General features: G+C 44.1%; 1 protein-coding gene across 2 annotated transcripts; it reads right to left on the reverse strand.

Moving 5' to 3' along the window:
- Positions 1-112: 112 nt before the first annotated feature.
- alms1 (ALMS1, centrosome and basal body associated protein) lies at positions 113-27,520 on the reverse strand. Of its 2 annotated transcripts, XM_004911290.4 has the most exons (19): positions 27,348-27,520; positions 23,280-23,417; positions 20,962-21,145; positions 20,193-20,313; positions 17,731-19,699; positions 17,065-17,224; positions 15,007-16,836; positions 14,002-14,132; positions 7,830-9,219; positions 7,482-7,598; positions 7,163-7,333; positions 5,493-6,694; positions 5,151-5,259; positions 4,381-4,566; positions 3,508-3,743; positions 2,843-3,020; positions 1,718-1,781; positions 1,216-1,315; positions 113-457 (listed from the first exon to the last, which is right to left on the reverse strand). In XM_004911290.4, the coding sequence occupies exons 1-19, from the start codon at positions 27,390-27,392 to the stop codon at positions 413-415; spliced, it is 8,376 nt and encodes a 2,791-aa protein (XP_004911347.2). In that variant the 5' UTR covers positions 27,393-27,520; the 3' UTR covers positions 113-412. The 2 variants fall into 2 exon arrangements, with proteins under 2 accessions (XP_004911347.2, XP_002936316.3); XM_002936270.5 differs by lacking the exon at positions 23,280-23,417.
- Between the last annotated feature and the right edge of the window lie 400 nt (positions 27,521-27,920).

Consider the following 27,920-nt stretch of genomic DNA (forward strand, 5'->3'; position numbering starts at 1 on the left):
AGCTGCCATTAGTTTTCTATTCCCACCCACTGCATGAGTGACAGACGACTATTCCCGCCTCCTATAAACTGCCATAGTTGTTAGTTTAACTGTAAGACAGAGAGGACTGAAAACAGGCAGAAACCATTAGTTTATTCAGCAAATCACATTATTATTATTATATCAGCCTAATTCTGTCGCTGCAGGTAGAAAACTAAAAAATAAATTACTTCTCCTCTTATAAATATATAGAAAATAGAGCTCATCACATGTATTTACACACAAACACACAGTGAGTAAAAAGACAATAATAAATAGGGTGGAAAACACATCACATAAAATGCCAAGAACAAGTGCAGAGACTGCAGTCAGAGGGAGTTTTTTACTGGCTATAAGGGGAGGGCAAGAAACATTTATAAGGCAGCTGCTTCCATCAGTTCCAGGGGGTTTTCCTTCCCAGCACATGGTTTGTGACTTTCTGTAAAGTGAATATAAGAAAGGGATGAGGTGCCAAGAATCAAACTGCTTTACGCCAACCCCTCGGTGCTTTATTGTTATAGAAGGGACCAAGTGAGGGAATGATATCTATCCTGTGAGCAGGCAGGGTGCCAGGCCGGTTACCCAGCGAGGGAATGATATCTATCCTGTGAGCAGGCTGGGTGCCAGGCCGGGTACCCAGTGAGGGAATGATATCTATCCTGTGAGCAGGCTGGGTGCCAGGCCGGGCACGGAGTGAGGGAATGATATCTATCCTGTGAGCAGGCTGGGTGCCAGGCCGGGTACCCAGTGAGGGAATGATATCTATCTGTGAGCAGGCTGGGTGCCAGGCCGGGTACCCAGCGAGGGAATGATATCTATCCTGTGAGCAGGCTGGGTGCCAGGCCGGGTACCCAGCGAGGGAATGATATCTATCCTGTGAGCAGGCTGGGTGCCAGGCCGGGTACCCAGCGAGGGAATGATATCTATCCTGTGAGCAGGCTGGGTGCCAGGCCGGGTACCCAGCGAGGGAATGATATCTATCCTGTGAGCAGGCTGGGTGCCAGGCCGGGTACCCAGCGAGGGAATGATATCTATCCTGTGAGCAGGCTGGGTGCCAGGCCGGGTACCCAGCGAGGGAATGATATCTATCCTGTGAGCAGGCTGGGTGCCAGGCCAGGGTATGATATCTAGCAAAGCACTGATAATATGGGAACATAAATACTGCAGCGCTTGGTGTATAAGATGCACAAAACAAACCTTCTGAAAGAGCTGAGCCTTCAGTCGATAGGATTCGTACTCCTGTCTCCTCTTCTCTGCCTCTCGTCTTTTCTTCACTTCTGGGAGCTGCTCATAAATCCTGGGAACAAACAGCAACAATAAGTCCCAGAATTACCCCCTCCAAGCCCAAGGAACATGGGTCTCTCAGCAGGCGAGGAATTACAGGAGTCGCAGCTGTACAGACGGACCCCATTACAGCCTTGCCTCAGAGCTCAGTACAATGCCAGCAGTACCTTGGGTTTAATGAATCCTTATAAGATTCTAGGCCTGAACACTATGCAGCACCCTGGGCAGACTAAAGTCTTTTTGGAGAAGGTTTATTTTCTTTTCATTTCTTGGCAGGGCAGGCAGGAAGTGAGGGGGCAGGGCAGGCGGGTAGGGCAGGCAGGAAGTGAGGGTGCAGGTGGGATGGGCAGGCAGGAAGTGAGGGGGCAGGACAGCTGAGAGGCAGGAGATAAAATATAACTGGGGCTTAACTCACCTTTTGGAGTGCTGGACCATTTCTTTCTTAGGGATCATTCTGTTCTTCTGGTTTAACCTGTAGTCTAAAGAGAAAGCTCTGGTTCATATGGAGCAGCCACAGAGTGCAATAAGACAATAAACACAGCCATAAAACCACTTATGGCACCTAAATTACCTAAAATTCTTAAACTGTTGCTGATTGAGATGGCTTATATGAAGATAATGTAACACTGCTTAGTTACACACTCAAACACCCAGATAAGCAGAGTGTTCTAGAAAGGGAAACCCCTATATAAACAGAAACACAAATCCAACATCTGAATCCTCTGAGCAGCCCTGTTTCTATTCAGTCCTATGGCACACTGGTGGCTTGTTCCCAGAACCTCCAATGGAGCATTACGAGCAAGAGTGTAACATATAATAGGCCTATGGGTTGGCTGCAAGAGAAGAGCAATATGGCAGAGAGAGAACGTGAGCTGTACAGGCCACGAAACATACGTGTCTCGAGGTGGCTAAAGCACGGGCAGCTGTGCCCCAAATATATGAGCTGCGGGCAGTGGGAATAAAAAGAAATGGTGGAGTTATCACTTTCCTGCAAAAAACATGCAGTTATGAGACAGTCAGTGCAGTAAGGCAAGAAGAGTCAGTCACATTTGGTATCTGGGCTGTCTAACATTCAGTTACCATTACTGTTAAACTACAAGTCAGTGAATGCTGGGAGTTGTAGTTCATTAACAGCTGGAAAGTGGATAAATTATGGGGGAAACAAGCAGCTATACAGAAGCAAACTGACACCTATTTACTCTCATTTTCTGTACCTGCTTCCCCCAGATGATCTTTCACATACAGTAGGGAGAATAAATAAGTGAATCCAAAGTTACCTGTTCAGGACTTACTCAGGTACAGAGCTCTTAATCTCTGCATATCCCTCTCCCGGACTGTTCTCTGCCCATGGTCAGATAGGGCAAGTCAATCCAAATTCCCCCCCCATTCAAAATAAGCTGTACTTCCTACCCCAGGGCTGCACTGTTTGGCCAGGTAACTAGGGTGCTATTGGATCCACTCTAGTGACAATATACAGTGTACAAATAACACCTTAATGGCAGGATAAGGAGGCCGTGAGTGACCTCTCACTAAATCTCACCTTGCAGCTGCTGCTGCGCTGTCTCCCACTCGCCTGCTTTTGCCGGTTGGTTGAATAGTTTCTCTCTTTCACTCTGGAAAACAGTCTGCAGTTTGCGCTCCTCGGCTATAAGGTGCAAGCGCTTCACCCTCTCCCCGGAGCGGAATATGAAATCGGGTCGGTGAGTCTTCAGAGATTCCTGGACCGAACATTTCCAATTAGCAAGTGACACTTACATTGTGCTGTAGTTTATCTGCAATAGGTGTGTGTGTCTGTGCATAGAATCCAGAGCTTCCTATAGGTTCTGTATATGAAATATACAGAACCTATAGGAGTAAGTACCATAGGAACCCCACCACCCTATAATGCTCAGCAGAGGCAAACAGAACCAGGAACAGAACACACAGGGTTTCCCTCTGCTCTGCAGTCCCTCCTAGGAACTGGGAAGCCACAAATACTCTTCAACTTAATGTTCTATCTATTCTGGTGCTATTGCCACAGTAGCAGGAGAGACCATTATGCTGCAGTTAAACTCTGAATCTCAATAAGTGGCCAATACGTCTTGCAACGGGTTCTCACTTTAAGGCCTATGACTGGGCACTTTCGATAAAAAGGTTCGATTGCAGAGTTAACCCCTTGCTGAGTGATAGAGGCGAGACTTGTTAGCTCCTTGGGCAAGTGCTTACCTGCAGAGTAACTTTGACAAATGGCTTCAGTGCCTTGTTCTCAGGGGGATCCAAGTGGGATTTATTTAGCTGGTCACGGACTTCCTCCACGTTCTTCTCTCGCAGAGGTTCCCTCCAGGGCTTTGTATTGGTCAGAGGCTCGTACCAACTTACACTGGGGCCTTTCTTCATGTCAGACCTATTCTCCTTTCTTGAGTCCGATTTCAAGTCCTCAGTTGGAACAAACCAACTCAGCCCTGCAGGAAGGTGCATGTGTAAAAAGTCACCATGTAGGACTACTTCTTCCCCCTCATAGAGTGACCCAACAAATCCTCTACCCTAACAAATATTGGGAACTAATGTATCCCTGTGCATCCTATAGTTCTATTACAAAGAACTGCGTTGATATAACAGCAGTAGTATATCTTACAAGAGGATTGTAAATGTAACAGCAGTTGGATAGTACTATGTGCCACGTGCAATTTCTACATAACCGACACATAGTAAAGAATGACTCCAAGGATTCCCATCAAACCTCCTGTCTGTACCATTACCACCTTGTAATGGGCTGTACATAAATAGCACTATATGAAGAAATACAAGGATATTAAATTGTCATTTAATATGTCGCCACCAGAGGGCACTGTCTGGGCTTCAATTAATAAATACACCCATACAAAGCAAACCAAGTTCCACCTGCAGAGTAACCTGAATGTATACTGTATGAATATAGAATATTTTACCCTCTCTGGTTCAAGTATTGCCCGCTTTTAAGCAACTTTTTATGCCATCAAGGAATAAATCTCCTCAATGAAAGGATGCATGGGGAGGAGATAGAGGGGGATAAAACCACATTATCATCATATTACAAACCTGAGCCAAAAAGCAACTAACCTTGTGCTGCGACCTGCTTGCTCCTCCCACCTCGCTGAGTAAAGACACTGCTGTCCCAGAAGCGCTCTTCCTTCTGTCCGTGCCCCTGGGTAAGTGGTTTATGGGGGTCTCCTCTTGGCGAAGGAAAAACTGTGCCAACATCCCTTGTGTTTTTCTTAGTAGCACTATTTACTATTTCCAGATTTCCTGCAGGAATAACAAACAAAATTGGTGCAAACAGGGGACAAGAATCTAATTTCTTCCATTCTCTGTTATATAGGCTTAAAGGGTGCCCACCTTAACGGAGACCATTTGCAATTGGTTTTAAATTTATTACTTCATCTCCAGTTTGGAATTTCATCAGCTATCTGGTTGCTGGTTGCTAAGGTCTTGTTTACCTTAGCAAGCAGGCAGTTGTTTAAAAGAGTGACTGGAATATGAATAGGAGGGGGTCAAAATAGAAAGATAATAAATAAGTAACAATAATAAGGTCATAGAGCAATAGTTTTTTAGCTTCCGGGGTTATTGACCCCCCCCCCCCTTTGGAAAGCTGGAAAAATTTAGAAGAGGAAGGGAAATAATTTTCAAACTATAACTAAATTATTTAATCAGGATCAACTGCAAAGTTGCTAGGAATTGGACATTCTATAAAATATTAAGGTACACATTATCTGATCTGCAAACTATGGCTGGCAGGAAAAACATGGCTGCAGTCAGAGTCAGGAGAGTGGCATTTCAGTGGGAGAAAGGAAGTGAATGGGAAACTGAGCGGCGCGGGGAAGGGAACCCACCTGCCTGAACACCTTTGTTTAAGTACTTGTTGCTCCTTTTGCTTTTGAGGGCTGGTCTTGGTTGCCAAGAGCTGTCAGACGTGGAGGCAGAAGATACGGATTCTGGGGTCTTCATAAAAGATAAAAAAAAAGCAGCATAATGAGAAATTCCCATTTAGTGGGATGAGAGCAAGGGTCCAGTTCAGCATAACCAGAGAGGGGGTATTATATAAAAAGGCTACGTAACATAATATACATAAGTTAAACTACAGCACACATACTTGGACAGTTCTTACAGAATAATGCAACTATAAATCCCAGTATCAAGAGTCAGAACTAACAGGAATAAAATGGAGTCTTTACCTTATTTAAGCTTCTGTGAAGTCCCCCCGTGTCTATTCTGGCGGCAGGGTTCCTGCTGGGCTTGCCTGTGCTTTCTTCCGAGCGTCTCTTCTGAAGGTCAATGGCGCTGTACAAGCGGGAGAGCCGGGACGATGGACAGACCCTTTCAGGACCGAAGGCGTTAATAAGGCGTATGGTGTCTATGGTAGAAGCAGAGCTGGATACCGTCTTTAGAGTGGAGCTGGATTCTAATGTCTGTGTAGTCACCTCGCTGCCTGTTTGTGTAGCCGTTCCTGTTTCAGAGGGGGCGCTGTCGGATTTGGCGCTTTGGAGCAGTGGGTACAAGTCTGAGCCTACAGAGCTCTCATCAGCATGACTAGTAATGTCTATCTCATCTAGCGAATATCTGCCCCCTACATGAAGGCCTGTTCCTGAGAGCTTCTTGTCATACCATCTTTCTCCTTTATGGCCACTGCCCTCCCAGCTTCTCTCTTTCACATGGTTCTTGCTTTGCTCTAGGTCAGCAAGTGGTTCGTCCTTTGCCGAGAGTGGTGAGTGGGAAGAGGAATTGTGAAGGAGCCTGGCTAGGCGATCTAGCCTCTCCACCAGTGAAAGCTCATGATTGCTCTTGGATTCCGACTGCTGAAGCTTTTTCCTATTTGTATAACGAGCCCATAGATCATCCAGACTCTGTTGGGAGACAGAGCTCTGATCCAGAGTGGCCTGGGACTTGTGCAACCGCTTATGGCCATCAGACTCCCGAGTCACAGACATGTAGCGGCCATTGGTATAGGAATTCTCACCGTTTCTTCCATTGGTGACAGACCTGCCACCAAGTGAAGTTGGAGAGACCTTTCCAGGCAGTGGGCTACTCCCAGTGACTTTAAGGCTGGGAGAACTTTTTGAAAAAGGAAAAGAAATAGTTTTAGCATTTCTTAGCAAAGAACCTTCAGCTGGACTGTTCCACCTCAGGCTTGGGCTGCCATCACGTCGCTGGTCCCTGTTGAAATCTATTTCTGGCGTTAAGGGGAAGAATTCATTATCCTCAGTGTGGCTGGAGAGAAGGGAAGGCCTTTCCCTCTGATTATCTAATCTGGAATCACGTTCATATTGAAAGTTTCCTTGTGTAAGAGCAGTACGGGGAGGTTTAGTATCGGAACCCATCTGATGCTCTGGCTCTTTCTCCAGCGTATGTCGTACAGCCGATATTGTTGGCAAAGTCTCTATAAAATACAAGACACTGTTAGGAACAGGTTCAGACTTGGAGTCAAAATAGGCCCAATAAATAGTGAGTGTCTATGGCATCTTACAGCAGCCCCTCTGGCATTTGCCGGAACCCACAGATTGCCAGTCTGGGCCTGGTTATGCACCATACACAATTAATACAAGATGCACAGTTCAAATTTGCATGGGATAAAACCTAGGAATCTAGGTTCTGAGGAACATCATTGGATCTCTTGCATGTAGTTACCCAGGCAAAGAGTTTAGGTAAGACTTTTTCAGAGGAAATAGAAATCAAGTACCAATACTGAGGCACAATATGTAGCTTACACAAGACACAAAACCTTTGATAAGAGAAGAGCCAGTAATGAGAGGTGGTATAAACACTACACACTTTGCACATATCTAACAGCACCCAGAGGTATTGGAGCCCAGAAACAGTACAAGTTGTGTAAGAAGGTTCTGCTCACCTGAGGAATTTCCTTTATGTGGTGCTGTGCTTGCTTCCCAGGCCAGCTTGGGGCTAGAGCCTTTGCTGTATATGCCTTCTTTATGCCGGACCATTGCCGAATCAGACAGACTATCCGTGCCTGAGCCCAGCACTTCCACAGGAAATTTGGGTGAAACTGCATCATTGGAGCCTTATGATAAAGTAAGTGGAGACTATTTCAGGAATACAGACTGTATGGGCAGCCCACAATGTTTACTCATAGGGAAAACTATTAAACATTCATTTTATATTCTATCATTAGCTACAAAACAGTAGGCGGAAGTTTTATCCAGACTAACCTGTGTGGGAGCTCTCTATGGTGCTGACAGGAGAGATCCTGGATAACCCATCAGTGTAGGGAACATAGAACAACTCAGGGCTCCCATGAGGTCTGTATGGCACGAGCAAAGGTTGATCTACAACAAAAAGAATATGAGGCACAATCTTTCCAAAATTCTCGTCAACTTCCTACAACAAGTCATATTTATAAATATATTACAATAAAAATATTATGGGATAGGACGGTATAAAAAAGTAATATGAAGAGAAGGAATGTGCAAATACTAATCTATACCTCAGGAAAAGAATGGTTTCTGTCAGTCGGGACGTGCAATAAATTTACAATGTAACTGCACAATAAGACTTACCAGTGGCTGGGGAGAGTCGGGCATGGTATAAAGGCTGCCTCTCTGGAGTGGTGTTGGCTGTTACATCTGGAGACCTGGATATTATATCCTTTTCTCTACTGTCAATAAATATCTCAGCAGAGAAGGTTGTTTTGGCTGGGCTCTCCGTGGTTATCTGCGTCGTTGCATCATGTAAGGGAATGCGGCCGAGCACCACAGATGCTGCACTCTCTGGCGTAGATAGGGAACTTACAGGTGGGCGAATGCCACTGTCACTTGGCTTTGTGTGCAAATGGAGGGAAGATAATGTCAGTTTTTCATCAGCAAGATCTTGTTTTATTAATGCCCCCTCCTTCCCTGGCAAGTTTGCAGCACGTGATGGGGACAGATCAGGTTCCTCTGCCTGCAGCTTGGCCACATTATTAACACATGCAGAGCCACTCAGGAGCTTTGGGTCAAAGTCGAGTTTCTTGGAGTCCTCCTGTTTGGGGGAGATTTGAACATGAACACACGATATGGCTTTTCTAGCTGGAGAAGCAGCAGCAGGGTGGCTGGCTGGCATACAGGGCTCTGGGGAGGAATGGGCTCTTCCATCAATCCCCTCTGTGCGATATGAACTGTGTTCTGAATGGAAGCTCTGATCTAAGCCAACGGTTAGAGGAACATCTTCATGGAAGTCAGGGTGGCTATAAGGAGAGATTTGTGGTGCCAGAGAGGTAATGCTGCCCTCATTATCAGTGCAAGTCAGGTTACATAGTGCAAAACTGTTGTGAGCATGAAGGCTGCATTCGGATGAATCAGGAGTGGGACTGTGTTGCCAATGTCGGTATTCAGTAGCCAGATGGGAGGCCGGAGTATCCTGAGGAGCCACTACAGGTGTGTCTGATACAGAAAGAGACTTAGCTGGTGCACTGAGGATCAGTTTGTTGGGATCAGACCCATCATGGCTGCGTGGCCGCACAGCGGGAGAAGTTTCTGCAGGACACGTCCTTTCGGAACTGGAGGAAAGGGAAAGAGGAGAGCTGCGTTTGCGTGATGAAAAGGTAATGGATGTAACTGGCTTGGAGGATTCTCCACTCAGTGGTGGATGAGCAGGAGCCCCCTGTTGGCTCAGTTCCCTCTTTGTGCCGGAAGCTTCTCTGAAATCCAAATCTGTCAACTTCAATGTCTGGGGCACAAAGGCCTCTTCCAACAGGCGAGACTCCTCTTTCACGTAGGTGTGAGCATTCTCTTTGTTGAATGTTTCTGCAGTTGTTAGAGGTGCCAACTGTTCCGGAGCTCTCTCGAGCAACTTAGGGTGCATTCTAGGACTGGACTGACCGAGGTCAGGTGACGGAGTCATGTGTAAACGAAAAGGTTCCGACTTCCTCCAGTGGTCAGACATCCTGTCAGCATTGGCACAACATGGATTCTGCAGGTATAAACAGTATTCACTCAATGGGGAGAAAATAGGGGGGAAAAAAGATGTGGCCATTTCACGTACATGGAGCGCCTAAAATGTTTGCTGCAGTCTAGTAAATGTAAATAGAACTAAAATTGTAAATGTTAGCTGCTGAAGGGTTACTAGACATGGAGCAAATTTAGTGCTCTTAATTACACTGCCATCTTTATTTGTGTATGTCTCTTATTAACCTTCTATAGTGATCACATTGTATGCTGAGGTGTACCCCATACGGAAATGGGACTGTATATTGGGCTATATCAATAGAGTAAAGGTCCCCATACCCGTGCAGATCCGATCGCTTGGCGATGTCGCCAAGTGAGCGGATCTTCTCCCGATATCCCCACCTACAGGTGGGCGATATCGGGAGAATCCAGGATAATTCGATTATAACGACGGGCATAGCAAAAGTCGGTCCGGGGACCGCATCAACGAGCCAATGCGGTCCCCGATCCGACTAGATTTTCTAACCTGCCCGATCGAGATCTGGTCGATTTCAGGCCAGATATCGGTCGGGCAGGCCTGTCGGTAGTGCCCATACACGGGCCGATTAGCTGCCGTATCGGTCTAAGGGACCGTGTATGGGGACCTTAAGGAGAATATAAAAGTGCTAGAGCTGACTGGATGCTGAGTGCAGATTTGTGCATTGTTCTCAGTACATAACAAGGTGTGAAGGTTTCCCCAGTAATCAGCCCCTCCCTGCACATCGTGCCTGGCAGCATGAATAGCTATTTAGTCTCCGTCGGATTATCTTTAGACTCATACGGAAGCACAATTGTCTTGTTACTGTCGCTCCAGGCATTTCAGGGAAGCTTTGTGCTTCATGTAGGTTTCAGGTGCTATAAAAATACTCTGTTTTCAAGCCGCAGCATGATGTGTGAATGCAAAAAAAAAAAAAATCAATAAATATAAGGGATAAAAATAAAGCTTCCGGCTCACAGTGCCAAGGCCAAGAAAGTATGTGCTGCTTTGTAGCTGGAGCTGCCTGAAATAGCCCATTGTTATTGAAATGCCATACCCTTGGCATGGTAACAGCTAACCTTTACTGGTTACGCACCTCAGCACAGGAAAGGCTGCCCTTGATTGGTTATATACACACCCACTGCTCAGGAAAGGCTGTCCTTGATTGGTTGTAAACACACCCACTGCTCAGGAAAGGCTGTCCTTGATTGGTTGTAAACACATCCACTGCTCAGGAAAGGCTGCCCTTGATTGGTTATATACACACCCCCTGTCCAGGAAAGCCTGCCCTTAATTGGTTATACACAACCCCTGCCCAGGAAAGCCTGCAACTGATTGGCTATACACACCCCTTGCCCATGAAGGGCTGCCCTTGATTGGCTTAACACACCCCCTGCCCATATGGGCTGCCCTTCATTGCCTTAACACATCCCCTGCCCAGCAAAGGCTACCCTTAATTGGTTATACACACCCCCTGCCCAGGAAAGCCTGCAACTGATTGGCTATACACACCCCCTGCCCATGAAGGGCTGCCCTTCATTGCCTTAACACATCCCATGCCCAGGAAAGGCTACCCTTAATTGGTTATACACACCCCCTGCCCAGGAAAGGCTGCCCTTAATTGGTTACACACACCCTCTTCCCAGGAAAGGCCGCACCTGATTGGCTTAACACATCCCTTGCCCAGGAAAGGCTGCACCTGATTGGTTACACACATCTCCTGCCCAGGAAGGGCTGCCTTTGATTGGATATATACACATGTCCTGCCCCCAGAAAGGCTGCCCTTGATTGGTTATACACATGCACTGCCCAGGAAGGGCTGCACTGGATGTTTGGGGTTCTCAACTTACCTACAGAATCAATTGGACCCAAACTACAACCCCCCAACAGTCATTGGGTGTATATTTAAAAATTGCCCAGTGTATGGTCACATTATAGCATGGCAGAAAAGTGCTGCAAACATAGCAATTAACTGCCGACACATCCAACCTGTAGCCCTTCTGGGGCAGCTAAACGGGGCGACTGGGTGACACCATTCAACATAAAAGTCACAGGGTGGAAATACCCATAATAAACACTGCACTGAAAACCATGGAGCTTACACACAGCATTCGCATGCAAGAGGGAGAGTGAGGGAGACGGCAGAGAAGGTTCCGGGTCTGTGGAACAAGGAGTGTTTTGGTTGAGTCCGTTAATAGGAAAAACCAGAGACAAAACACTAGCGGGGGAATGAAAGAAAAGTGCGTTTTAGATGCGTTTGCCACGGTCTAGTAACCCATAGCAACCAATCAGATACTTGTTTTAAAATAGTAAATGATGCCTGCTGATTGGTTGCTAGTTGTGATTAGACCGGCTTTTGTGGAAACAATCAAAGACATGCAGGACAAAAACAGGGAAATGCTGGAATTTTATGTAAATAAATAAAGGGACCTGCAAAATTACCGAGTAGATTCCAATAGTTAATACATTTCAAATCTTAACTGGTAACTAAGGAACAATCTCTGCAGCACGTCAGTGTGATTTAGTAAAAGGAAATACAAATAACTTGCTAGAACTATACTTATTTGCTCCTAACGTTTCCCATGAATGCCCTGTTCCTTAGCGCGTCTTGCCCTTTGCTCTGGCCAACTTACTGTTTACAAGAAGCATAAAAGGGGTTAAGGACATGGTTGGTAACCGGTACATTCCTCAGATTACCCGGGTACAAGAGGCCTGGCCCCTCTGGCATGTCCAGGCATGAAAGTTTATCTCAGAGTCAGGTCCACACAGCATTGTACAGAAATTTATTGCCCAGAAAACCATGCCGACAGCACAGAAGGTAAACTCACCTCTCCTTAGCCCTTGGGGTGCAGACTGGGTTGGAAGAATGATAATACTGTTACCAGGATCAGCACAGAAAGGAACGTTTTCATATTTACACTGGCTTAGGGGGCAGCAATGAAGGGAGACTCCCTGTATAGTCAGTAATATATTGCACTAATATATATTACAGTTCAGAGTAAAAATGAAACTGGGTATAATAGACATCTGCCCACTCCAGCCTTTATAGATTACATTTTTGCCTAACCAACTATATTGCAAATATTTTTCATTTTGCGCAGTCTGTCTAACATAATAGCCAGAACACTACTTCCTGCTCTCTAACCTCTTAGTAAGTGACTTTAGGGGGAGGGATATGGGACATAACTGTTCAGTTACTTTGTGAGCACGCAGGTCAGATTCACATGCAAACTAACTGAGCAGTTATGTCCCATATGCCCTCCCTCAAGTCACTGATAGGTTACTGTCTGCTAACAGCTTAGAGAGCTGTAAAGGAGGAAGTAGAGTTCTGGCTATTATGTTAGACATCTGTTCACTCCAGCCTTTATAGATTACATTTTTGCATAAATAACTATATTGCAAATATTTTTTATTTTGCCCATTTTCATTTTTACAATGAACTGCTCCTTTAAGACTGGTCTCCCGCTATAGCACTCAGCATTGCTTTAATCTGACATATATTAGGCCAGCAACAGGGTTAAAAATCCCTGTTATTTAATCAGTTAGCAACAAATGAAGCCGACAGATCAGAGCTGGGGAGCAAAAGGTTAAGTTTTATTACTATTATGGTAACGGGACAGCAGATAATGAGCTTGTGGTTTTTCTACACTAGGAAGGTATTAATAAGAGCCAGCTCAAAATCTATAGAAACAGATCCACACACCACTAAAGGGTGGTTCTATGGTCTGCTCACAGTAAATACTGCTGCACTGTGCCGATTCCTACTGAGCAAACAGGGGATTGCCAGCCCTGGCATGAAATAGGTCAGGGCGGCCCTCGCTCAGATAATATATATAAGATATATTATAATATAATATTACATATAGAACAATGAACTATTAACATGGAGTCTGCTATCTTGAAAATATGATTGTTCACAGGAAAAATCAAAGACTTGCAGTGCATATAAAGATGCCAGATGGGAGAACAGATTATAACTGTACCAAATCAAAGGAAATATTAGTATGGTACGAGGAGGTCCGTTGCAATCTCTTCATGGACATGCATCCCAAAAATAGTACAAAACCTCACATATAAACATGTATGGCTAGCTTTAGGGAGCTCATGATTAAGTGCAGTCTAGGGCATGAAACACGTATTTGAAGATGCTTTAATGTAACTCTGAATAAAAAGTCTTTTTTACTTTTAAAACATTTGTGACCCCTGTGGAGTTTCCTTGGTGCCTATATGCCCATGGTGGTTGTTACTTGTAGCATTGATTTCCCGAAGTTGCCCGAAGTTTTCTCTCAAGGCAACTTCAGGTGACTTCGAGAAATCGTAGCGATGCGTATGCCATCCCACCAGCGGTTTACATTCTTGCCAGTGGGATGGCATTGCAGGGAGATTAGTCGCCCGCAGAAACGAAGATTTGTCGAGGGGCGACTAATCTCCCTGTGTGCCAGAACCCTTAGTGAATGGCAGCCCACTGGCTGCTGGAACATCAGGAGACCAAGGTACAAGGTTCTCCAAAATAAACACTATTGCACTTGTGATGGTCAATATGAAAGACAACAGTCCCACCCCAATATGGAAACAGAGGAATAGAATTAACCTTTATAGGGTCATTATCAACACCAAAGCAACAGACTTTGTCACTTAGCACAGTCAGAATGGGGGAAGCAGACTGAATGAAAGGGCTACTGACCTAGGAGAAAAAAGGTTGTCAGTGTTAGCAGTTATTAAGGTAACTTGGTATGTGTAAAGCTGCCTGAGACCTGAGGGAGGTGGTTGTGTTCCTCCTGTAACACTTACCTGTCCCAGCTGTGATTCCTTTGCCCCCTCTATTAACTCTCTCTTAATCTCTTCTATTCGTCTCCTGTCCTCATCATTTAGAATTGTCTCCGTAATGGAAGAACAATTGGCCAGTTTCAGCTGCATGGAAGCTATGGATACAGAGAAAAAATTGGATTAGGACAAATGCAATGCACAAATGCAATGAATAACACATCCAAAAAAGCCACCTGTGTTCTGAATCCTTTTCAAACAATGCTGCTCCCCCCCACCAAGTGTACACTGGGCATCTGAATATTGCTTTGCAAAACAGAAGATACTTATTCTCAGAGAGACTTTTCTATAATTATATGATGGCAGCAGCGAAGGATAAAAAGAAATGAACAGAAGCCATTATATGGTGCTCAATGATCTTTAGTAATGCTTGGAAATCCCTCCTAGGTATAATAGCCCCATTGCAGGCAAGAAAGGGATTGTATCCACAAAAACCTCAAGTGTAAATGGTTAGCTAACTTGGAGACTTGGTTTATTGGATAGGTCCCCCACTGGGAACCTCCCAATCAGCTCAAGGTACAGAACTCTGACTCCAGGTTTTAGGCCAGATTTCGGTCGGGCATGCCCCTCGTTCCTGCCCCTACAGGGGCTGATAAGCTGCCGAATCGGTCCAAGGGGCCGATATTGGCAGCTACAATCGGCCCGTGTATGGCCACCTTAAGATACTGCACTTATCCTTTATGGGTAGATTCAAACTTCTCTACATAACTACCTCCCTGGTCCATAGAAAACAATGCAACTGGAAAACCCTGGACAGCCTTATAAGCTTAGCCCAAACATCACCACACAGCTGATCATGGGAAAGAGAGCAGCCAAGAAACAAAAGTACTAAAAAGACAAAATTCATGGACCCAGGGCCCAGAGGTAGGTATTAGTTGGGCTAATGAATGAAAATAAGATTAAAGTTATTTTCATAGAGTAATTGCTTAGGGAAGAGCTGCCCAGCTTACTTTTAATGAATTCAACACTTACCACGTGTTTTTGCCTCCTTCCCATCGGTACTTGTCCCTGTCTGTGCTGTGTGCATTAATGGTGCATCTTTCTTCAGCAGACTTTTCACTCGACCAGCCAAAGAGTCAGCGCTGCTGTCATCACTTTCTGTCGCTTTCTCGGACAGTCGTCCATAGGATAGACCAGTCACGACCTGTGCTTGCTCCAAACCCCGTACAGCACTTGTAATGCTATGGAGATGGCCTGAGGTGCACTCAGTGGCTTCAGAAATGGTATTGACTATATCACTTCTCCTACCATCTCGAAAGGGAGCGTAAAATGTCACCTTATTAACAGCCATCACTTCACTAAAGCCTTCAGGCTCAGCTCTCTCAAACAGCTTCTCTTGTTTAAACTGTGGAATGGGTTGGTTTTGGCCTTCTAATTCTTTTTCCAAATCTGTGCTATCTTTAAATTTGTCAGTGCTGGCTAGAGAATCATCCCAACCCACTTTTACTGGGGAATCTTTCATTTGCAAGTTGTCATACGTTAGGCTGCTGCTTAGAGAGGCATCCCATGATATCTCTGGCAATTGACCGTCTCCCAGGCTGGTAAATCTGCTATTCCCAGCAGTAGGAGCTACGGAGTCACTGGTTTTCAGCCACATTGGTAAAGAAGAGCTAGAAATGTCTTTAACCCGAGAAGAGAATGAGTAGCCATGAGCTGACTCATCAAAACCAACAGTTTCAGCTTCTGCCAGCAGTTTGCGTATCTCCTTCAGAGTCTTTGAACCAACAAAAGAATCATTTACAGAATCCAAGGCCGGCTTCTGCAAAGGGATCCCAGATACAGACATCGAGCTGAATGAATCTGCCATGGCGGGCTTCTGCAAAGGGATCCCAGATACTGACACCGAGCTGAATGAATCGGCCATGGCTGGCTTCTGCAAAGGGATCCCAGATACTGACACCGAGCTGAATGAATCGGCCATGGCTGGCTTCTGCAAAGGGATCCCAGATACTGACACCGAGCTGAATGAATCGGCCATGGCTGGCTTCTGCAAAGGGATCCCAGATACTGACACTGAGCTGAATGAATCTGCCAAGAATGGCTTCTGCAAAGGGATCCCAGATACTGATGCCGAGCTGAATGAATCTGCCAAGGCTGGCTTCTGCAAAGGGATCCCAGATACTGATGCCAAGCTGAATGAATCTGCCAAGGCTGGCTTCTGCAAAGGGATCCCAGATACTGATGCCAAGCTGAATGAATCTGCCAAGGCTTGCTTCTGCAAAGGGATCCCAGATACTGATGCCAAGCTGAATGAATCGGCCATGGCTGGCTTCTGCAAAGGGATCCCAGATACTGACCCTGAGCTGAATGAATCTTCCATGGCTGGCTTCTGCAGAGGGATCCCAGATACTGATGCCAGGCCAAAGAAATCAGTAGCTTCAACATCAGACGTACTGGAGACATGCTGGTCCGGACTAATAGTTTTACATTCAAAGTGATCAATGAGCTGTTTAACTCTATTTGATGCCTCAGTGCTTTCCATGTTACATTGGAGTTCCATGGATAAAGGTGGAACTGCACTGATTTCCACAGACTGAAACTCATGGCCCAATATACCCGTTTCTACTTTTTCTGATTTCAGACCAGGCAAAAGAGTCTCATTGTCTTCTCCAAAGCGCGTGGCCATATCACACTGGCTAATTGGTCTATCCCTAGTAGAGCTAGAGCTAAACTGGGACAACATTTCAGTTTGCAGAGGAGAATCCCGGCCAGCATCAGAACCCATGGGTATCGACACACTTGTGGTAGATGCAGTGGAATAGAGGCTGGATTGAGAGACGTCAGCTGCACTCTGAGAGCCTCCTAAACCAAAGAAGTAAATTACACTTTATAAAGACAGAAATTTATGTGAGCGTCAAGCACAAATTAATATCGGACAAAACATGTGAGTTAACAACAGACATTTAAGATGTTGGGAAGTAAACAAAGGGTTGGGCCTCAGCATTACAAGGCAATAGTGATAACCCCCAAGCCACCATGTCACCCATATGCCTAGAAAACCATTTAGAGACCATGGTGGGAGCTCATTACCTTCAGAAAAACGCATGCTTCTGTTCGGTGTGGCAGTTGACCCCTTTATTGTCCTCAATTCTGAAGGTGAAAACTCAGGCTCCCTAATTGGTCCTTTTGGTGCAAAGGGTGTTAGTATGGTAGTGGGTGACTGGTCTATGCCAAGGTTGCGGAGATAAGTCTGCAAGATACAGAGAACATACTGTGTGTGGCTAATTTTTCAGCGTTATTAATTAAACAGTGTGGTACATGTCAGTTCTTCTTCAGGGTGACACATGGAGCTACTAGTAGCAGATACTGGCCTGGCTACTAAAATAGACAATGCTGATCATTTACGGATAATGTGAGGCAATTCTCAGTATGGTCTATGGCAGGGTATTTTCTGGCGTTTAGTAGCCATTACAAGTAGCCGCTACTAAGTAGCGCCATGTGTCTTCACCCAAAGTGTCTGAACCAGAAGAGAGTGCAGAGAACATACTGCTTTCAAATGCCTATTCATGGGATTGGGTAATTTGATTAAAATGACCCATGTGCCATAATTCTATCAGAGATGTTTTAATTTTTCCTTTTAGTTTCAGCAACTGCTTTGCTATGACTAATAAAGGCATATGCAGTTAAATAGATCCTACACTCACAGCAAGATATAAAAATATTACATAAACCTATATAACAAGGAGCAATACATACCGGTATCCTTTCTTCAATGTTGATCTCTTTCACCTCCTCTGGTGACGCCGCCCAAAGAGGGACATAATTGTCTACTTCTAAACTTGTCAGTGAATGCATCTGGTTTGTGTGCCCACTCGAACATGAACTACTTAACAGTTCGTTATCAGGAGACACATCACTAAAGCGGTCCATTGCCACGGTGCTGCTACCAACATCTGCTTTTGGCTGCTGTGTTTGAGAGGCGATTTCTTGACTGCTGCCTGACATGTCAATCGCCTCCTTATAATCAACAGGCTGCTCTTTTCTGGGAAGATGATCTGAAAAATTGTAATCCATAGGAAGCACCTTATCAACTCTCTGTACATCATGTGACTCACTCACGGGTATAACCACTTCACCTTGTGTATTGGCGTCTGCTCTTTCTGTGCTTCCCATTGGCACAGTAGTGCAAGACTGGGACCTTATAAGTTGAGGGGTGCCAGAAGGATCAGTCTTAGTGGCATTCAAGTTGTTCATAGACCCTGTTCCCCTAGACATGGCAGAAAGCCCGCTCTTTGGCAAAGCGCTATCTGACTGCTTGGACAGCATACGGTTTAAGGAATCCGCCACTGCGTTATAGGCTTTCTTTTTCGGTGATATTCCTGTCAAGCCACGGAGAACTAAGGCATCAAAGGACTGGTTGGTGTTCCAAGCCCCAACTTTTTCAATGTAATTAAGACTTGGGAGTGACTGGATTCTCCTCCTGTCTGGGGACTGGGATGTTTGAGAATCACTGCTCTCGGCATAACCCCGGCTACTCTGTAAAGATTGCGGCTTTTTGAATACCGGTTCTGTAGAGGCATTACTAAGGGGTTCCTCATTTAAAGACATGTTAGACCCTGTAAGTTTGGCCTTAATTTGCATCAGTCTGCCAGTGAGCTGGTTTTTGCCAGATTTCCCAGTAAAGGTTCCAGGAGTGGACTGAGAGATGGGATAAGCCAGACGACCAATAAATGAGTTGTCCTCTGCTGTTGGGTTTACAGCTGGTGATATCTCAGAATCTTTGTGTCCCCTCTCTATGCTACAGCGAGAGGAAATAGTCAGCTCATCCCGGGCCATGCTTGAATGCACTTCCACTACAGTGTCATCCTTCCCACTGTTTGGATCTGTAAAAGCTTCCGTCAGAGAAGACGTATCCTTTTCATTTAAACCCTCAGCTGATCTCCGTAACATTCTGTCTCTGTACCGTTGCTGGATTTCGGCGCAGAGCTCTTTGTGAAGATCATTGTTACCTGGTACAGAAGGTGGCCCCTTAGCTAGTCGTACAGTTATTCCAGAATGGTGGGACCTGTTCGGCCTACTGGCATGTAGGCTTTCAGCACTTTCAAAGGATTCTGCATTAAAATCTATTTCACTGGAATCTCGAAAGGTTTCACCTTCTAGGAGATATTGGTCTGATGTTTTCCCTGGGCCATCTAGCCCTTGCATTTGTGATCTATTGTATGTTTGCTCCTCTGAGTGTAGATCTTTTTTGTTTGAGACATTCTCAGAAGAGCTACTTGTAGAAGATACCTCACTGCTTCCAGATATGCCAACCTCCTTCTCTAGAAGCTCCAGCAACACAGGAGCTGGCACACTGCTATCCAGGAAAGAACCATCTTCTTGGCTAAATACCATGTCCAAATTCTCTATGGGAGAAGCATATTGCTCATCGTGGGGGGCTGCTTGCAAGGTTTCAGATATTGTCTTGTCTGTATCAGAAATAGTGGGAGCCAAATGAGCAAAGTCAAAATCTTTTTGGGTAGAAGGCAGCGGGTGCTGTGATAGATAGTGCAGGTTTGTGGTTTCATGGTCTTCCTCAGGGCTAAGAGGGAGAGGATTCTGGGTCAGCGTGACGTTCTCACCAGCCACGTCTAGTGAAACTTCCTTGGCTGTCAGTGTTACTGCATCGCTTATTAGCAGAGACTTTGTTGTATGGCCAGGAAATTCAGAGATATCAAGTGAACCACTGCAAACAAAGTTAATAAATATGTTTATTAATAAAGCAATAAAAACAAATTAAGTATAAATCTACTTCCTATATTAACCATCCAGAATAAATGAGCCCCTGAATTAAGCACCAGTCACTATTTGCTAAAGTAAGACTGTCAAAATAGTCAGATTAGAACTAAAGCTGCCAGCTTTAACCAACTAGGGAAAGATATTAAGTTATAATACAAACATCTTGCAATGATTAAGTTGTCTCATAGAAACAACTGCTACGAGTGAAACATTAACCCTTAGGACGCATTTGTATATGTTGGAGAGAACTTTCAGCTGCCTACACTGGTGCATTAACTGAATATGAACTGAATATGTCAACTATATTAAAACGGGATGCAGTAGTGCAAAGGACACCTTAGACTTTACACCTGAGCATATAAAAAGGATAATGTGTAAAATCCTAAAATCTATTTCTATGCAACAAGGAGCAAGTTTTATGTGCTGACACAGCTGCATACCTCAAAGGTGCAAAATCCAGTTCAGTTTGCTGGTACAGTGTCTCATCAAACAGCTTGTGTCCCTGAGTGGAGGTGGAAATCAGAAGTGGGAGACAAGGAGAAAGGCGGCTGTCCTGGGTCTCTGAGAACAGCAACGTAAACACGCAGTGGTTAACTGAAATTCTTTCCCTTTAATAACTATAAAAGTACAGTAAGAAATAGTCTGATTGTCTACAAGTTGGGTAAAAATTAAGTCTGAGAAAAGAAACCATTTGTGATGGGTAACTGCATAGAAGCCATGGAGGAGACTGGGTAATGGGATAAAAGCCACAGAGGAGACATTAGCTAGTGCGTATCACTCTGCAACAGTGGATACATCCCCAAAAAGGCTAGAAGTTTGTGCCCATACAGCAGAACTTCAAAAACCTCTTGATCTGAATTCTTGAAATCTCCACTCCCTAAATTATTTGCCAAATGCTAATTGCTTGATGCAGGAATTGATTCATCCACTCCTATCTCCGTTTTCCCCAAAACTATACAAAGAGATAACTACTCCTGCACTGATTTGTTCATGCTCACTGTACATTTCAATAACGGATTAGTTATTTATGGGTAATGCTGCTGATGACACTCCCTTCTCTTAGAATTAGAAGACAAAAGGACAGTATTTTGCACATAAAAGATGCATCCAGCGCTCATTCCTTTATTAAGTTACTAGTGCACACAATGTGTTCTTTACAGAGTTTGTTATAGTTCCACAATAAAATGACTACCGATGCAGTCTCCATACCAAATTGTATTGAGTGCACGAGGCCCAAAGCATGTCCCTTTGTCTCATCTGGTTCTGAATGTAACGTTCCTTCCTCTAATGTAGGGAACTCCGTCTGCTCGGCAAGAGCCCCTGTCTCACTAAGTGGCGGCATAATGCTACTGGCATCCTCCTCTGCTGGCAGCTGGTACCAGGACTCCATACCCTGCAATTACACAAATTCTGCACTGTTAGTTGTTCATACAAATGTATACAGTATGTTGCATAGCAAGAAGCAAAAGCATAGTGCCCAGAACACAATGTATAACAAAGATCAGAGCACTCTATGTAAAAGAAACTCACAATACAGAAGAAGGACCTGGCTTTGGGTAAGTAAACACTGTACAAAAGGATACACTGGGTACTCTCTAACAATATGTAAAGCACTGTAAAATGTGTATGAAGTACAACTTCAACAATAAATTCAGTAAATACATAGAGGCTGATATTAAAAAAAATATAAACAAAAAGTACATTTTTTATTGAGGTCTTTCAGCTTCCTTGGCTCTGTGTCGCTAGCATGAAAATATCCATACTGTAGAGAGGTAAGCTGGGATTTTATCTGCCATGTTTGGACAGGTACTTTGTATTTACACACTTTCTGAATGGGTCCTTATCAGACATAACATCATCAGTATATAATATAAGGAGGGGAATAAAGCTCTCTGCTCCTATGTTTTGGCAGATGCAGTTAATGTATATATACAGAGCAATACAGTAGGGCAATGTTAGCCACACTATCTGACCAATAATCCATTCAAGTGACCCTCAGAAGAGTCTTTCCTTTGCTTCTCAAAGTAGTCTGTAAATCCAGCCAATTACAACAAAGAGTATTGGTCAACCTGTATGTGACAAGGGCTTTACCTTTCTCTTTAACAGCTTAAAATCTGTTTGTTCTGTCTGAGAAAATTCAGCGTGTTAACTACAGTAAATTCCTACGAGTAGTGCGTCGGTGGGTCCAACAGGCTATGTACGTAACAGCAGCAAAGTCAAACCCACGTCAGCCCGTCACAATACCATTAATGACGATTTCCAAAACCAAAAGGAGCCTTGAGTAGTTTAAATCCTACACCCAGCGGGGTATGAATACCCGGCACGGAGAGAAAGAAACTAGGAAGTTAAATACAGGGAGAAGAATAGGACAAAGGCAATATAAAGGGGAAAGTAGACTAAAACAAGTGTGCGAGAGTGTGTCGGGCCAGAGTAATAGGATTAAAGAAATCAGAACGGCGCTGAGGCCTGAGAGCACTTCACTAATGTTCCAGATTTACTGTGATGTCAGTAACTTGCGTGAGTTAGCGAATTAATGCTCCATTCACACAAACCCTTTATGTTGTTATTATATAAACCTGAGAGAGAGCATTGTTTCATCTCTGATGCCGCCTTCCGCCCACCGCATCAAATCTTTCAGCCTCTGGAAATGGGACGTGTGTATTTTTGTAGTGAAAAGCCCTGCAAATAGCGGTGTCGGTGTCGAGATTCGCACCCTTGCGCCGGGTGTTGCGAGACCGCAGTCAATGCGCTATATTTATCAGCTTATGAGAGCGCTGCACAACAGAAGGGTGCCTGCCCAGGCTTTTGTTCCTGGCGCTCATGACATAACCATTTAAGCTGAAAAACACATTTCTATGAAAAGCGGCTGCCTGTGCGAGAGAAAACACCATTCGCTGCCAGCTTTGTTTCGCATAAAATATACACACGGATACAAAAATAGGCTCATTAGGGGAAGATTCTCCGAGCCGCTCGGCAATTAATTAATATGTCTTTAGCCGTGTATTTTTAAAATTGAATTCTTGCCCGTGATTTCCGGATCTTTAGCTCAGAATTTCTTAACATATATTTAAAGTGGTGTCTTCTTTACCTCCAGGCGCTTCCCGCTGAGCTCCAAATCTGCATATCTACATAGACCCCCTTGACAACCAATCAAACCTGATAATTTTATACACATAAAAGTATAGTAAAGTAGTTGTTTTTAAGTGACATTTAAGTACAGCTGGCCATACACGCACCATTAAAATCGCAGGTGATTACATACTGTATCTCTATCAGACACGGGGGTCACAGTCTGTATAAGGGTGAAGACACATGGAGCTACTTAGTAGCAGCTACTTGTCATGGCTCCTAAACTCCAGAAAATACCCTGCCAAAGATAATACTGAGAATTGCCCCTACTAAAACACATGTAGAGACAATTATCAGTAATTGATCAGCATTGTCTGTTTCTGTAGCCGTGACAAGTAGCTGCTACTTGTAGCTCTGTGTGTCTTTACCCTAAGTCTCCTTTGTGTGGGTCTCCCTACCTTACTGGCAGACTGCCGGATGGCTTCCCCCAGAGAGATGCCGCTGGCGCTGGAGATCTGGGTTCCAGGGCTGCTGCTCTGACTCACGTCTTCCTCAAGGAGATAAAACCGTGAAACTGGAGGAGTGGTGGCAATTAGCTAAACGAAATAGAGATCAGCTCAGTGCAAGCATTCATGATTTCCTGGGAGATATATATATATATATATATATACAGTGGAGGAAATAATTATTTGACCCCTCACTGATTTTGTAAGTTTGTCCAATGACAAAGAAATGAAAAGTCTCAGAACAGTATCATTTCAATGGTAGGTTTATTTTAACAGTGGCAGATAGCACATCAAAAGGAAAATCGAAAAAATAACTTTAAATAAAAGATAGCAACTGATTTGCATTTCATTGAGTGAAATAAGTTTTTGAACCCTCTAACAAAAAAAGACTTAATACTTAGTGGAAAAACCCTTGTTTGCAAGCACAGAGGTCAAACGTTTCTTGTAATTGATGAGCAAGTTTGCGCACATTTTAGGAGGAATGTTGGTCCCACTCCTCTTTGCAGATCATCTCTAAATCCCTAAGGTTTCGAGGCTGTCTCTGTGCAACTCTGAGCTTGAGCTCCCTCCATAGGTTTTCTATTGGATTAAGGTCCGGAGACTGACTAGGCCACTCCATGACCTTAATGTGCTTCTTCTTGAGCCACTCCTTTGTTGCCTTTGCTGTATGTTTTGGGTCATTGTCGTGCTGGAACACCCATCCACGACCCATTTTCAGTTTCCTGGCAGAGGGAAGGAGGTTGTCGTTCAGGATTTCACAATACATGGCTCCGTCCATTTTCCCGTTAATGCGAATAAGTTGTCCTGTGCCCTTAGCAGAAAAACACCCCCAAAGCAAAATGTTTCCACCCCCATGCTTGACGGTGGGGACGGTGTTTTGGGGGTCATAGGCAGCATTTTTCTTCCTCCAAACACAGCGAGTTGAGTTAATGCCAAAGAGCTCTATTTTGGTCTCATCAGACCACAGCACCTTCTCCCAGTCACTCACAGAATCATTCAGGTGTTCATTGGCAAACTTCAGACGGGCCTGCACATGTGCCTTCTTGAGCAGGGGGACCTTGCGAGCCCTGCAGGATTTTAATCCATTGCGGTGTAATGTGTTTCCAATGGTTTTCTTGGTGACTCTGGTCCCTGCTAATTTGAGGTCATTAACTAACTCCTCCCGTGTAGTTCTAGGATGCTTTTTCACCTTTCTCAGAATCATTGACACCCCACGAGGTGAGATCTTGCGTGGAGCCCCAGAGCGAGGTCGATTGATGGTCATTTTGTGCTCCTTCCATTTTCGAACAATCGCACCAACAGTTGTCACCTTCTCTCCCAGCTTCTTGCTAATGGTTTTGTAGCCCATTCCAGCCTTGTGCAGGTCTACAATTTTGTCTCTGACATCCTTGGACAGCTCTTTGGTCTTTCCCATGTTGGAGAGTTTGGAGTCTGCTTGATTGATTGATTCTGTGGACAGGTGTCTTTTATACAGGTGACTAGTTAAGACAGGTGTCCTTAATGAGGTTGACTAATTGAGTAGAAGTGTCTAACCACTCTGTGGGAGCCAGAACTCTTAATGGTTGGTAGGGGTTCAAAAACTTATTTCACTCAATGAAATGCAAATCAGTTGCTATCTTTTATTTAAAGTTATTTTTTCGATTTTCCTTTTGATGTGCTATCTGCCACTGTTAAAATAAACCTACCATTGAAATGATACTGTTCTGAGACTTTTCATTTCTTTGTCATTGGACAAACTTACAAAATCAGTGAGGGGTCAAATAATTATTTCCTCCACTGTATATATATATGAAAATCTATGGATATCATACAAGCAAAGTCATTCAGGACAGGACGACTATTTAGGCAGAGAGCAGGATAAGAAATGTAAGTTAAGAAAGATCTTTAAAGGAGAAATAAGGGCAAGACCAAATATACAGAATGTTTTTAACTCCTGGAAGGACCAGGCTACCAATCAATGAGACCCATGAAACCATCAGTTGGCAGCAGGGAGATAAAGGAGCGCTGGAACAGGTGGCTAAGGTGTCACAGCAGGACTACTCTTGGCACCAACAGATGCCTGAGAGAATCCCCCAGAGCCTCATTAGATGCTAACGATCAAGATACGGACAGTGGAAAGTAATGAGTATACAGATAGCATATTCCATATACTTGTATATACGTATGGGTAGGAGCAGCCTAGATAGTACAGTATGAGGGTACAGCTTATTGTGTTGCCAGAGAACTCCTTCCCTGTATATAAATATTTATATATACATATATAAGTGGGTAACAGTTCTTAAAAATAAAAAATAGCTTATGACACGGTGACCAGGGTTTTCCTGTACTGTCAGAGGGGGTTTATACTGCAGCAAGCTTTGAAACTTCATATGAATGAATTCACTGGGATAAACCAATGCATATTGGGCATGAAATGTTTCAGTAGGCCCCTGGCATTTGAATTAAGTGTTTTTTTTTGTTTATCTTGGTAACCAATGACATGGCAGAGATATAACGCTGCAAGCTAAACGTCTTAAGGTGATTTTTCAGAATTTTCATACATTTTGTATAAAGACTCCAAGTTCAACAAAGCTTTGAAGTTTTGTAGAAAAAAGTCACAACCATTTTGGATTTATTAGAATGTGCACTCCCCAATATATACGGCTTCCCGGGGAAAACCACCCTGAGAGGATTCTTTGGCCTTGGAATCTAATACAAGTCCTGCAGTGCGGCTTTGGAAATCTGGCAGTTTTTGAGCTGTACAAGTCCCAAATCTCCATAAAAATACACACGCCTGGTATCTGCACTTGTGGGAGACATGAAACTTCCTAAACACGTTCGATTTTTGTGCTAAAAAAATAGGTTACTGATATATGTGTCTATATCATAAAAAAGCAGTTTACTATCTTCAGTATAAAGATCCCTATATCCTGATGCAGAAGTGGAATCCCTGGGAGCTTACGATCTAGGGATAGATGATGATTGATTGATAGATAGATAATAGATAGATAATGGATAGATAGATGATAGATAGATAGACAGACATAGATAGATGATAGATAGACAGACAGACATAGATAGATAATAGATGATAGATAGATAGACAGACAGACATATATAGATAATAGATGATAGATAGATAGATAGATGATAGATATAGATAGATAGACATAGATAGATAATAGATAGATAGACAGACATAGATAGATAGATAGATAGACATAGATAGATAATAGATGATAGATAGATGATAGATAGATAGACAGACATAGATAGATAGACAGACATAGATAGATAATAGATGATAGATAGATAGATAGACATAGATAGATAATAGATGATAGATAGATAGATGATAGATAGACAGACAGACATAGATAGATAATAGATGATAGATAGATGATAGATAGACAGACAGACGATAGATAGATAGATAGATAGATAGATAGACAGACATAGATAGATAATAGATGATAGATAGATGATAGATAGACAGACATAGATAGATAATAGATGATAGATAGATGATAGATAGATAGACAGATGATAGATAGATAGATGATAGATAGACAGATGATAGATATAGATAGATAGATAGATAGATAGATAGATAGACACAGGACTATAAATTAGACCAAATGCTCAGAGACGCTTCCTGCTACTTTTTTATATACACATAGAATACATTAGAGTGTAAGCTCCTTGGGACAGATCTTATTTTAACACACACCTGTTCAGATAAAAAGTTCCCTGGGTCAGCCCCTTATTACATACACATCTATGATACCCATGTATTAGAGTGCAAGTTCTGCTGGCCAGCAGCCTTTCTGCAAGCCAAGTGCAATACAGACACACACTAACATATACCAGTACATACACACACACACACAGGGGCAAACATCGGGGATCAAGCTGTTACTGTACTACAGCTCCCAGCATTCCCAGTGGTATTAGTAGACAGATACCCGGTCAGCACAGCGCCCATTGTCAGCCTCGGTACCCACAGGCTCTCACACAGGCACACGGCCCCCGGACACTTACGGTAGGTTCCTCCGTTCCCAGCGGCTTCTCAGCTTCCCCCGCCATGCCCGGGCCAGCGGCTCACTCACCTCTCCAACCGTGGCCCCGCCCCCCGAGCGTTACTACGGACGCGCCAGTAAGAGCGGGAACTGCGGAGGGAGCGGAAGCGCGCCGGGAGAGGCGGGAGACACCTGCAGGATGGAAGTGGAACTACAACACCTTGGGGGTTACACTGTAGGTAACAGCGACATCTACAGGAGGAGATACAACATTGCAGGCTGGACTTTGCCTTTCAGGCTGAGCCCCTCTCAGGGTTCCGGTGTGGCCTAGCAGAGAACCTGACAGGTCCCGCCAATAATTAGCGAGCCATTATTACATTTTCGTCGTTACTAATTCTTCGGGGTTTAGAGGCAGATCAACCAACTTTACTGCTTAAAGGAATACTTTCATGGGGAAACCTTTTTTTTTTTTTTTTTTTTTTTTTTTTTTTCAACCCATCGGTTAATAGAGCTTCTCCAGCAGAATCCTGCATTGTAATCTGTTTTTCCCATGGGGCTAGCCATATTCTTCATTTCCCAGGGTGCCACAGCCATG

The sequence above is a fragment of the Xenopus tropicalis genome, chromosome 1 (genome assembly GCF_000004195.4).
Source record: "Xenopus tropicalis strain Nigerian chromosome 1, UCB_Xtro_10.0, whole genome shotgun sequence".
Classification (NCBI taxonomy): Eukaryota; Metazoa; Chordata; class Amphibia; order Anura; family Pipidae; genus Xenopus; species Xenopus tropicalis.